At 37.9% G+C, this 12,476-nt stretch overlaps 1 protein-coding gene across 1 annotated transcript in view; it reads left to right on the top strand.

Annotated features, from left to right (window-relative positions):
• Positions 1-12,437, top strand: part of LOC139938866 (uncharacterized) — a 28,907-nt gene extending 16,470 nt beyond the window's left edge. The window contains exons 23-35 of the mRNA XM_071934510.1: positions 267-481; positions 818-901; positions 2,163-2,320; positions 3,194-3,297; positions 4,284-4,457; positions 4,885-5,168; positions 6,209-6,449; positions 7,358-7,501; positions 7,742-8,543; positions 9,121-9,269; positions 9,630-9,814; positions 10,598-11,463; positions 11,758-12,437. Of these exons, the coding sequence (XP_071790611.1) occupies positions 267-481; positions 818-901; positions 2,163-2,320; positions 3,194-3,297; positions 4,284-4,457; positions 4,885-5,168; positions 6,209-6,449; positions 7,358-7,501; positions 7,742-8,543; positions 9,121-9,269; positions 9,630-9,814; positions 10,598-11,463; positions 11,758-11,821 (3,470 nt within the window). The 3' untranslated portion in view covers positions 11,822-12,437. The remainder of the gene's footprint in view (positions 1-266; positions 482-817; positions 902-2,162; positions 2,321-3,193; positions 3,298-4,283; positions 4,458-4,884; positions 5,169-6,208; positions 6,450-7,357; positions 7,502-7,741; positions 8,544-9,120; positions 9,270-9,629; positions 9,815-10,597; positions 11,464-11,757) is intronic.
• The last annotated feature ends 39 nt before the right edge of the window (positions 12,438-12,476 follow it).

Raw genomic sequence — 12,476 nt, 5'->3', positions numbered from 1 at the left:
GATTTGGCATAATTTGTTTTCACTCGAATTTTGAATTGTTCTGATATTTCAGCCTGTTTAACAACCTCTGGAAGACTGTTCCATAACTGAACTGCCGTATGGTGGAAAGAGCGGGAACGACTTGGTTTTGATAACTGGGGGAGTCAGAAAGGATTTATGTGATGATCACAGATTTCTAGCCGTTTGATACTCCTGAACTAAACTTCTTATTCTCCACACCATGCAGAGCTTAAAACATTTACACCTTTTGTTGATTACTTTCTAAGGTTTACTGGAGTACTTGATGCAGAAGACTAATTTCAAGGCTCTCTTACATGCTGCAATGATCTCCAAATGTTTCAAGGCAAGACTCTGGGAGAACTCCAAGAATGTGGCCAGGCAACTAGACAAGATTGGACCAGCACTTGGAACAGCTTTGGTCAATGCAGGAATAACCAACTTTCAGAAAGTGGAAAGCACTAACCCAAGGGAGCTTGAACTGGTGAGCACCTCAGGCCTCCAAATAACCCACAGCACCCACAGCAATTGTTGTGGTGCCCTGTGCTTCTGTTATGGTGCCCTTTGCAAAGTTCCCCTTACCAGAGAGGAAAATTGCCGTGCCGACCTTCAAGTACAAAAAGTGTGCAATATGTAATAAACAAAATTTCTCTAATGATAAGGGAAGCATCATTTTTATGTTACTAGCCTATTGCAAAAGCATTTACTTCAATACTCTAAAGTTATAGAATTTCTTTTATTTATTTTTTGTTTACCAATTGCAAACCTGAGAATAATTCATTTATAAAGTGTTTCTATATTTATTTTGTCTTTATAACAGATTTTAAACAGGCATCCACCCTTTGGAAATTTGATTCTAGACGCTGTCACACACCTACCAAAGTATGATGTCTCAATAGAGCAGGTATGCTTTCCGAGGTTTGAAATTAATGTACTTTAAAAAAATAAAACACCATACCTTTAATGAAGTTATTTTCTTGGAGACCAGTCATGAACAATGTATATTGCACAGTATTTTGGTTTATAACTGGTTATCCCTCCATCCTACAATCTAGACTGTTTAAAGGCATTGGACATAATTGGTAATTACTCAAAATAATTATTAGCATAAAACCTTACTTGATTAAGGGTAATGGGGAGAGGTTGATAGTATAAAACATTGTGAGAAACGGCTCCCTCTGAGGTAATGTAGTTTTGGAGAAAGAAGTAATTTTCCACGAATTTGATTTCGAGACCTCAGATTTAGAACTTGAGGTCTCGAAATCAAGCATCTGAAAGCACCTTCGTGTGACAAGGGTGTTTTTGTCTTTCATTAATATCTCGCATCTTCAACCACCGATTGAGCTCAAATTTTCACAGGTTTGTTATTTTATGCATATGTTGAGATACACCAACTGTGAAGACTAGCCTTTGACAATTGCAAATCGTGTCCACTGTCTTTAAAGAAAGACATGGTATTCTTCCTACTTTAGTCTGATTTCCGTTTTTAGGCCCTTTGATTTTTTGGGGGAAAACTGGGATTAAATAGCCTACAAAGTCTATTGAATCCTTTTTCATATGAACATACTGGTTAGCCCTTGTACCCGATTAAAGGGAAGGTACACGTTCGGTAGTTACTCAAAACAATATTAACTTAAAAACTGACTTGGTAACAAGCCTTGGGGAGCTGTTGATAGTATAAAACATTGTGGGAAATGACTCCCTCTGAAGTAACTTATTTTTCGAGAAAGAGGTAATTTCTCACTAAAATAATAAAAAGACTTCTAGCTAGAAGTCTTTTATTCTTATCTGAAAGCACACAAATTCGTCCAACAAGGGTGTTTTTTCTTTCATAATTTCCTCGCAACTTCGTTGACCAATTGAGCCCACATTTTCACAGGCTTGTAAATTTATGGTTATGATGGGATACACCAAGTGAGAAGACTGGTCTTCGACAATTACCAAACGTGTACCTTCCCTTTAAATGTTGTTGTACTTGTTTCCCAATGACCAATTATCATGCCTGTTTAAAAGCAGTATCAATTCCTACCTTCAGCTCCCCTGAGTTATTTGCACATTTAATTGTTCTCCTTGTAGCTCCTTACCAACAGTGGCTCTTATCCTTGTTTAGGGCAAACTTGCATTAAGAAAAAAAAAACATTTTGCGGTACCTTTTCTTCTCATAGGCCCCTCGGTACAACACTCAGTCAGCTGAGATCACTCTGACCATTGGTCTGATGAATCAGGAGAGCTTGGCCAAGAAGCGGACAGCAAAGACCTATCATGGATGTATGCTTCTTATTGGAGACGCTGATAATAAAGTCGTCTTCAAACAGAGAATCATGTAAGTGTTGATACAGAACTAGAATTCAGAGCAAACTGATTGAATCTTTGAGGTATTTCGCCAGTGACTGATCTTTATTCTGACACCCCTATGTTCAGAAAACCCCCTGATGATTTATATGCTAGGGTTAAAGTTAGGGTTAGGGTTAGGATTAGAAAAATACACTAGACAAAAAATAGAGGTGTAACCGTTTCACTTCAGAACAAAAGATAAATTTATGTAAATGGTGTTCCCGCAAACCTTACTATAGATTGCATTTTAATCTTTACCATTGTAAAGTATTGTTCCCCTTTTGTGTATTTTTGGAGTCGTTTTGTTTGACTTGTAGTTTTTGTTTTTCTACTAATGTCATGTAATTTAGCTGTTTTCTTTGATTTTGATTTGTGAAAAATAATGATAATTCTACCACCACCATGCAAATCCTACTAGTTTCAAATTCTACTTAATAGTGTGTTGTTTTGATGTTAATTTGGAAAAAAAATCTTCTTCTTCACTGTATATGCAATATTCTTTTAAAGTAAGTGAACTTTGATACAAATTCCTGGTCAGTTGGGAAATTAATACGTTTATTGTATTTTCTTATTCAGACATATTTATAAAAATAATAAAGTTTTTTTTTTTAGAAAACCCTGAAATCAGTAAACAAAAAATACTCGTGTGCTTATCAGGATTTTTTTTATATATACTCATTTCAGGTTTTTCTCTCAAAAATTTTATGTGTCATCAAATTTTCTCTAGAGAAATAGAGCAGTTATGTATGACCTTTTCACACATTATTTACATATGTTTCTCAAGCTATAGCAATAACTCCAGTTAAGTAACTTTTAATGTGTTTGTTCCCTTTGCATTGTGTTAAATTGACCTGGTGTGTAGGGATTCACAGCTTGTGAGAAGTGGAGCATGGAGCAAAAAGATCTACATCAAGAGAGCTAAAGGTGCAGAACAGCTCAGTGTCAATCTTATTAGTCAAGACTATGGTAAGGCTACATCCAAATCAAGTGACAACTTATGCTTTTTATGCTTTCTCTGGTTGCTTACTTATATTCCACTGTGTTTTAAACAGTCATTGTGTGTTGGTTGTTTTATTGATGTATTGCACATCCATTCCTCTTTTCATGTGTGTTTTTTTTAATCATTTTTTAATCCTACTTTTCATTTTCTTGTTTTTTTTTTTTTTTAATGTTTGGCATGTGGGCCTTGAAATGGGATGTTAATAAAATGAAAATGAAACACTCTTAGTGTTGGCTGCAATGACATTAAATAATTTGACAGTTTAGCATTCCAGCCAAAGCCATCAGTTTGGGCATGATCTAAGATAGAGGGGAAAAAAGTTTTTTTTGAAGTATTTTTGTCAAACCACATGCCTATAATTACCGAGGCTAAGGCCTCTACTGTTAACCTGCACTTGGCCTCTACAAACTTTCAATAGACTTGCCTATAAACTTTCTCATTGCTCATTTTTGTATGTTACGTTGTCCACTTGTTTGTCTGTTTTTCTGTCCTGTAAGGCATCCCTCCTCAAGCTCTGCTTTTTTAGGATTTGCCCCAGTATCACTTCATCTTTAAGTTCTTGTTTATTATATGGCCATTTTGTATGCGTCTTTTGTTAATTGTCTATTTCATGCATGATCTTCTGTATTTTCGTTTTTCTGTGATATGGAAATAAATGTTGTATGAATGAATGAATGAATGAATGTATGAATGAATGAATGAACAATGGAAGTGCCCTTAAAATTGCATTGCCCTTTCAAAGATGAACTTCCACCCCCGAATACAATTTGTTTCTATTGTCCTCCCCACTCCCTACATAATAGAAGTTTATGTATAGTGCTATTTTGTTGACAGTTATTTCAAATGTGATCTAAAAGGACATTGAAATTTGGTTTTAACTCCATGTCTAATGTATTCTCTTCAAGTTTATGTTTTTAATATTCTGTGACATTGATTATATCCGCGATGTCAGTTGGACTCGATGTACAGAGCAGCTACACCCCTTTCTACTCTGGACCCAAACACATGCAGGCCATAACAACAGAGCGATCTCATCCTACACCCCTACAACCCAAGACTAATACACAAGAACATGTGAAAAGAAGGCAACCGGCAATGATGAACAGCTGGCAGGGATATGATAATGGTAAGAAGCAATTTAAAGGCACTATTGTTAGCATATAAACTTACTTGGTAATGAGCAATAAAATAATTGTTAGCACAAAAAAATGACTTGTTAATGAGCAATGGAGAGCTGTTGATAGTATAAAACATTGTGAGAAACGACTCCCGCTGAAGTAAAGGTAGTTTTTGATAAAAAGGTAATTTCTCAATCAAGAATTAAAAGACTTCAGGCCTGAAGCCTTAATTAGGCATCTGAAAGCACACAATTTTTCTTCTTTCAATTATTCTCTTGCAACTTCGATGACCAATTGAGTCAACATTTTCATGGGTTTGTTATCTTATGCATTTGTTGGGAAAAGAACAAAGAAACAGCTGGAGCCCGAAGGATTGCCTTAAAAAAACACAGTAAAAACACAGTTTCTATCAAAAGTGATTTATTGCCTCGTCAGATCTGAATACTGATGATGAGGATTTATCAGAGTATGGCAACCGTAAACCCTGCAACCATCACTGTTCAAATAAAGACTCCTGTGCTCACGAATGCTGTAAGTTTGGAATACCCATCAAGCAATCCAAGCCGAAGGAAGAAATGTCCAGTCAGAGGTCAACAGTGTCCACCACACCCTCCGCCAGCGGTCAGCCTGCTAGATCGTCTCGGCTCGACCAGTACTTTAGTGATCTGCATGCAAAGTTAGATGTATTGCCACAAACACCCAGTGTTAAAAGATTGAAGGTTTGGATTCCATTGTTTCTGTAAAATGAATACCAACTCAGAAATTTGAATTTGTTTTAAGGTAAAAAATATTTAAAGGGTCTGTATACATTTGCTGGTGACTCTTGAAAACGTACTTGGTAAGAATTACAGCGGCTGTGGATAGTATATTTTGAGAAAATTTTTACTTTGAAATGCTGCAGTTATGAAAAACTATATAACTTTTTAGTGTTTTTAAGTGTTAAAATCTGACAAACGTTACCGACAGTTGCAGATTATTCTTCCTGCATGGACACAACCGCTCCAGATTTTTGACAAGATCTCAAAACTCTACAACTTTTTGAAATTAAAATTTCAAAGGCTAGTTTTATGGTACAACTGGTACAACTATATACAGGGTCGAAACAAACAGTAGGTTCCAGTTAGCAAAAGTATAGAATCCCTTTAAGTATTTGTCTTGGCCTTGGTGCCCCTCACAAGTTTCACATGACTTTATGAGTTTCCAATGGAAGTGCCCTTTGCAAAATGAAAATGACCTTGCCCTTTAGAAGATGAAATTCCAGGCCTGTGGATTTGGGAAGAAAATCACAGGTACATCTCCAGGAGGAAGTCCAAGTCCGGTTTCATTTGATTGGATTTAAAGGCAGTGGACACTATTGGTAATTACTCAAAATAATCTTTAGCATAAAACCTTACATGGTTACGAGTAATGAGGAGAGGTTGATAGTATAAAACATAATGAGAAACGGCTCCCTCTGAAGTAACATAGTTTCAAGAAAGAAGTAAATTTCCACGAATTTGATTTCGAGACCTCAGAATTAGATTTTGAGGTCTCGAAATCAAGCATCTGAAAGCACACAACTTCAGGTGTTAAGGGTGTTTTTTATTATTATCTCGCGACTTCGATGACCAATTGAGCTCAAATTTTCACAGGTTTGTTATTTTATGCATATTCTGAGACACACCAAGTGAGAAGACTGGTCTTTGAAAATTACCAATAGTGTCCAGTGTCTTTAACACTAAACATTTCTTTGCATTATATTTTGTGTTTTTATCTGCAGGCTAAACAAGGAAGCAATACATGCAATGTCGATCTGGATAGATTCTCCTTTACACCTCAGTCTAAGACAGTGATTCCCTCCTCCTCCTCCTCCTCCTCTACCCCCAGCCTCATGGGTACCCCGAGGACGCCTGCTGCTCCCCAATCAGCCGCTAAGGGATGGGAGATGCTGGATATGTATCAACAGACAAGGTGTCAGGGAGTCATGATGGAGGAGGCAGAAGATCAAGTCAGATGTGAAGGTAAATTACAAATGAAAACTTAGAACTTTTTATGTGACGGCACAAGGTGTTTTGACAAAGCAGAGCAATCAGGAGATTTTGTACAACAATCAGGGAGCATTGTTTGAAGCTTTGCACGGTGTGGAAAAATAAGAAGAAACTATAAATAAATATTGAACTTGCTATTTTATATTGGTAGTTGGCTTAGCCGTTACTTACTCACTCATCTATGTTATAATGTTTTCTAATTCGTATTGTTTGGTTTATTATTAGTCCCTTTGTTTACTTCGCATACATGTTATATATACCTTTTTTTAACCATGATTAAACCTTTACGTAGTTATCTACCGTAACAGTAAGTATTTATTTATTTGTCGATTAAGTGCTGTTATCCTGTTTCGTTTTGTAGTTGTATTGTTGTAACGGGTACATCCACCACAAGCCTCGGCTTTAAGGATGATGCCTCAATGTGAATGTGGAAATAAATGTTATATTGACTGATGTGTAAATCTCTTAGGGTGAGTGTTGGTTCTGAAAAGAGCCGGTTTGGTCTCGACATTTGGAATAGTATACTCTGCTCGTCTTCAGGGAGAATGAGGGAGATGATATTTAGAATAACATTCAACACCAACTTCAATAATTAGGGAGATCATCAGAGCATGACAAGATTGTTTTATTTTCAGTGAACTTTCTGCAGAATCAGGGGGAGTTGCAGCTCTGTCAAAATCACAAAATCACAGTAATTTTAATAAATGTTTGAAAATAATAATTAATAGTTTAAACCATCTGTGATTGGTTATCTAAATGCTTATTGGGTCCAAACATTAGAAGAGGTTTATTTCTGTAGTCTGCATTATAGGCCCATTGTTTCCCTTTTTCATGACCAATTCAATTCATCCAAAATTGACACATTATTGTGTTACTTTTAGATTCGCTCCCAATCGCTGAAGAAGCGACGCCCTGGGTGGTAGACAAAAGGAATATCGAGGATGGAGATATGTCTTGGTCAGATACGGACCTAGAGGATTTTTTCTTGGAGAGTAGCTCCAAGGTTGACCCCGTCAGCAGTCAATGTAAGTAGGATTTACTTGAGATCAGTGATTGTCAATGTAGAAAGAAAGTATCAATAATTATTCATAAATACCTCAGACAGTTTCGCTATTCCTATTGGTGGAGAGCGCGTCACGTGGGTGTGTATAAACCTTTGTTGATGACCGGTAAAAAGTGTTAATTCATTGGCGTGACACGCAACCTTGCACCTGTTCTTATAAGACAGTTTCTTCATTCCTATTGTAAATTTTATTTGTTTGCAGCTTTCAACGAGTCTAACAAGCAGCCTTGGGACATGGCTAGTTATAAGCAGCCCAATCAAGCATCAGCAACCCTTCATCCACAACAACAAAATACACAACACCAGCTCTCGAACATTTTCAAACCTGCATCAGTAAACCGGCAACATCTACTACTTGGACAACAGCCAACGGCCCGCGTTCTTGAAGCAGGGAGGAGTGCAACATCCACAAACCAGCTCAAACAACCCAATCCACACCAGCGAGTATTAACCCCCTTCAAACAGGCATCAGCAAATAAGCAACCGTTTGATCCACAACTTGGGCAACAGCCAATGGCCCGCGTACTTGAAGCAGCGAGTGCAACATCCACAAACCAGCTCAAACCTAATCCCAGTCAGCGAGTATTAAACCCCTTCAGACAAACATCATCAAGTCAGCCACAGTTTGGTCAACATCCGCAAATGGCAACCTTCAAGTCAGCACCAATCAACCAACATCAACAAGAAAAACCTGATCCTCGTCAACAAAATTCAACAACCTTTAAACAAGCATCAGGGAATCAGTATCATGATCCACAACAGCAGCAGTCGGACATCAACAAATCAGCACCATCAGCAACCCTCCATCCACAGCCACATGGTCAGTATCGAGGTATGGCCACACAACCATGCGGATCATTGTCAGAAAGCGTTAGGCGCAGAGGTCAGGTATTTGCTTGGAAGTCTCCTATAAGCAAACAACCTACAGAAGACACTAGTGTTGTCTCCTCACCACCGATGGGACTCAGGCCAATGTGGCCCTCTAGTAACAAAGGAGCAGCAAGGTAATTATATAAATGTAATGATAATAAAAAAATTACATTTGGTAATATGAATCTCAGTTCAGGGATCATGATGAGTTCTAAAGCCCGAAACACAATTAAAAGGCTATGATTTATTTCAGAATTCTCACTTAAATTTTTTGTTTAAATGGCAATTGGTTATTTTACTTGATCAGCAAGAGTCACTGATTCACTTTAAAGAAATGCCAACATGGATGGGGCTAGATAGCTCATTTGGTAGAGCACCGTTAAATTTGCCATTTAAACATTTTTTTAAAGTGAGAATTCTGAAATAAATCAAAGCCTATTATTATTATGTTAAACCAAAGGTCATTGGTTCCAATCTCGCTTTAGTCAATTTTTCTCATTTTATACAAATTTTAAAACAAGTGTCGTTATTAATAAAGTTGAAATGAATCAGTCATTAACAAATCCATTCCTTGACTGCTTTTGGTAATTGCTTCAAATTGTCTTTGATGACTCTCAAAATTATATTGCTGGAAACTTCATGGCTTGAAAAATTCAAAATTTAACCCACTATGCATAGGGACCATGAATGTATTTGAAATTAATTTTTCAGGCAAGCACCATCCACCGACAGCAGTAGCAGAGCCAATGAATTCAGAACAGCAAAATCAGCTCTGGCATCCTGTCCGGCTTCATCCAACACAAATACAACAAAGACTTGCATTAGTAAATCACCAGTCTTTCAGCATCAGATGAGGAAAGGTATGTGTAGTTTTGAAGATTTTGAAGTTTTAAAGATTGTTCAAAAGACTTCAAACAAATTTGTTTTTCAAAAATTATCAGGTGTATGTTGTTTTTATAGAGGAACGTTACAGAATTGGTAAGAAACAAAAATCGTGAAGATCACAGATTTACATGAAACTTACACGGTCTAATGATGATGATAGTTGAAAACATCCCTTGAAATGGTGGACAGCATCTTTGTTCCGTCTTAATTTGCTTCTTTCTTCAGCGCCTTGTATTCTTTGTCAATTTGGCGCTTTAAAAAAACAGTTATTATCATCAATATTAAATAATTCAGCAGAAAAAAAACCTAATACTCTGAACACTTTTACATTGAAGCATCAAGACAAGACCAGCCAGTGGATATGAACGAGGACCAACACTTCAGCATCTCATCGGATGAAGAGTTGAGTCTTGACAGTAATCAGTACACAATGAACTCCAGCTCAGATGAGGAGTTTCTCAACAGCTGTCTCCAAGTGGAGTTTCAAGAAGCTATCAATGTAAGATCTACACCGGGAAAGGTAAGGAACAGTTTCTTGTTCATCAACATCCTGACGATGATTAGAGCAAGCTAGTCGAAATGTTGAGACCAATTAAGAACTCACTCCGCGGTAGTGAAGTAAATAACAAGAAGTCCCCTCCAGCCACTTATCAAAAGTCGTAGTCCCGGCCGATTGTCTACCTTCTGCCCAGGTAGTAGTTCAAATGCAGGCCAGTTCTTTTCAGAACTGAGAAGTCTCCCGAACTCCAGAAAAATCTACTCTGCGGTAGTAAAATATAAAGCAAGACAAGTTCTCAAAAGAACATTATCTACCTAGCAAGATTTAAATTTTAAGTAGTCTATTGTGTGTTAAATGTTGGATCTGATGAAGAAAAGAACAATTTTAAAAGAAGTATCAATATTTTTTTCTGGAGAAAATTGGTGTGTACAACTTGGGCCTATTTTCACACAATAAAACTTAGCACAAAAAAAAACTGCTGAGCAGAAACATGTTACAAGCCAAAGTACAACACAATGTGTCTTGTTTGTGACTGGCTCCCTGTTAATTTTTGCTATGCAAAACAAATTGCTAAGCGCATTTTCTCCTAAACAGTTTTAGGCTTACCACAGAAATACACGCTTACAGCCCTTATAGTTGTAGGCTTGACGTAGGAACCTAAAGCCAGATTAAGTAAGCAGCATTATGAAATTGGGCCCAGCTCTTTTTCAGAGCCAGCACACAAACAAAAAAAGAAATTATCTCAGACCACCAACATCAGTAGGAGTGTTTTGATTGGAAATTATTTCCTTTCTTAATTTCCAGTTTCAGAGAGACTGCCAGGCTGTGTCTGCTCCAGTTTCTCACCAGAAGAAACATGACGAATTAATTAGACATCAACCAAGAAGGACTGCAGAGCCAAAACTGACTGATAGAAGTCCTCTCCATTCCCAAATCACTCATCCAAACAAACGTCCAGATATTCATCCAATTGAATCAACTTCAGCTGATAAAGCTCGTCATACTACCTCAATCCAGCAGAGCCGTAGAATCATGAATCCATCAAAAACTTCCGATATTCCAGCTCCAGCCCAACGTCATGGATTTCAGCCGTCACACAAACCTGTACCCTTTGGTTCCCAGGAATCTAATCCCCATCCTTTTCTACCAAGTCAAAAGAACCAAAGCCCGCTCTCATCTGTGACAGCCGTATCCCTCCCCGAAGACGATTCAACCCAAGATGACGCTGGAATTCCTGGTTCAATGAAGTTGATGTACTCGCCAGAAATCTCTCCAACAACGTTTTCCCCGCCCTTAGTAGACTATGGGCAAATGTCACCTGCATCTCTGGTCTCTAAGAATCCACCTGATGCAATTTCACAATCACAATCATCGGATGCCGCCACTCCTAGACCTTCGTCACGTGCAAGACAGGGAGGTGGTCTCCCGAAGAGGTGGACAATAAGTCCCAGGTTGTCTGACTTCCCTGGCCTGCATCACATAAGTTCACCACCATCAAGACAACTCAAAAACCATTCTCCAAAGTTAAGTCTTGGCTCTCCTCCTGAGGCGATTCTACACTCTACTCCAACGTCTTCAAAAAGTGGAAGCGCACTGTGGAGAAGACAAGTTTGCAGTCCACTTCTGAGACGACAGAAAACAAGAAACTTCTTCTCTGCAGTACCCAACCAGTGAGTTTTGTTATTTTCCCTTTTTTGATATGATTTCATGCACAAAATAGTTAATGACCTGATATTTCAACCCTAACATAAGTCTTTCTCAATTAACACTGTCATGCACCATTTAGTCATAAATTGATCGAATACATTCATTCTGAAAACTGTGTGATCTTGTTTTAAGTCTGAAGGGATTTTAAACCGATCGCTAGCGACCGGTCGGCGCAGGAAATAAAACAACAAACCATCTACACTCACCCTTAAATAATAAATTATAACTTTCCATACCCTCTCTTATCTCCCATGCAGTTCACCTGAAGCAGCTGATGATGCACAAGCCGTGTTTGATCAGATCTTCCAAGGAATATTCTGAGAGACTTCTTTATTCCATCACCACCATTCTTAATCTCAGAGTTCACATCAAGTCAAGGTACTCTTCTACTAATGTGAATTTTGTAGATCTTAGTCTTGGTGCAAGGCGTTGTTATTCACTATAACTCAAGTATCGTAATCCCCTGCTCCACTTCTCCTCGCCGCGCAAATTACTATGGAACATTAGCAGGTGCTGTTGAAAAAATTTCAGATCACCCCACCACACGGCAGGATCGCGGCTTACAGAAACACTCTTTATCGGTGGAATAGTGCAACATGTGTAGCAATGCGTTTATTTGCATGTACCTTGTACATTACGACATTACGAAAGGGCTTCTTGGGCTTATGGAACGCCATAGGGGTATTACGGCACCATGGATGTTTTACCAACTCAACAAGAACGTCTTGCACCGAGACTCTACTGATTTATGCTACAGTATCCTTTTTTCCACGGAGTTACATTCAATCAGCTGTTCCTAAGCTGATTAAATCCTAATGATGATTAAATCCTAACCGCATTTGCGGAATGTGTATTGACTGACAAAACACGTCTACTTAAACTGACCTTTGAGAAAGTTCAAGTTGAGACCAAAATGAAAGTCAACTATTTGTATGCAAGTTGTATTTTTCAAACGGGTTGATCTCTTTTGAGTCAT

This window comes from Asterias amurensis, chromosome 6 (assembly GCF_032118995.1).
Source record: "Asterias amurensis chromosome 6, ASM3211899v1".
In the NCBI taxonomy this organism is placed as follows: domain Eukaryota; kingdom Metazoa; phylum Echinodermata; class Asteroidea; order Forcipulatida; family Asteriidae; genus Asterias; species Asterias amurensis.
This window is presented reverse-complemented; position numbering and strand designations above follow the sequence as displayed.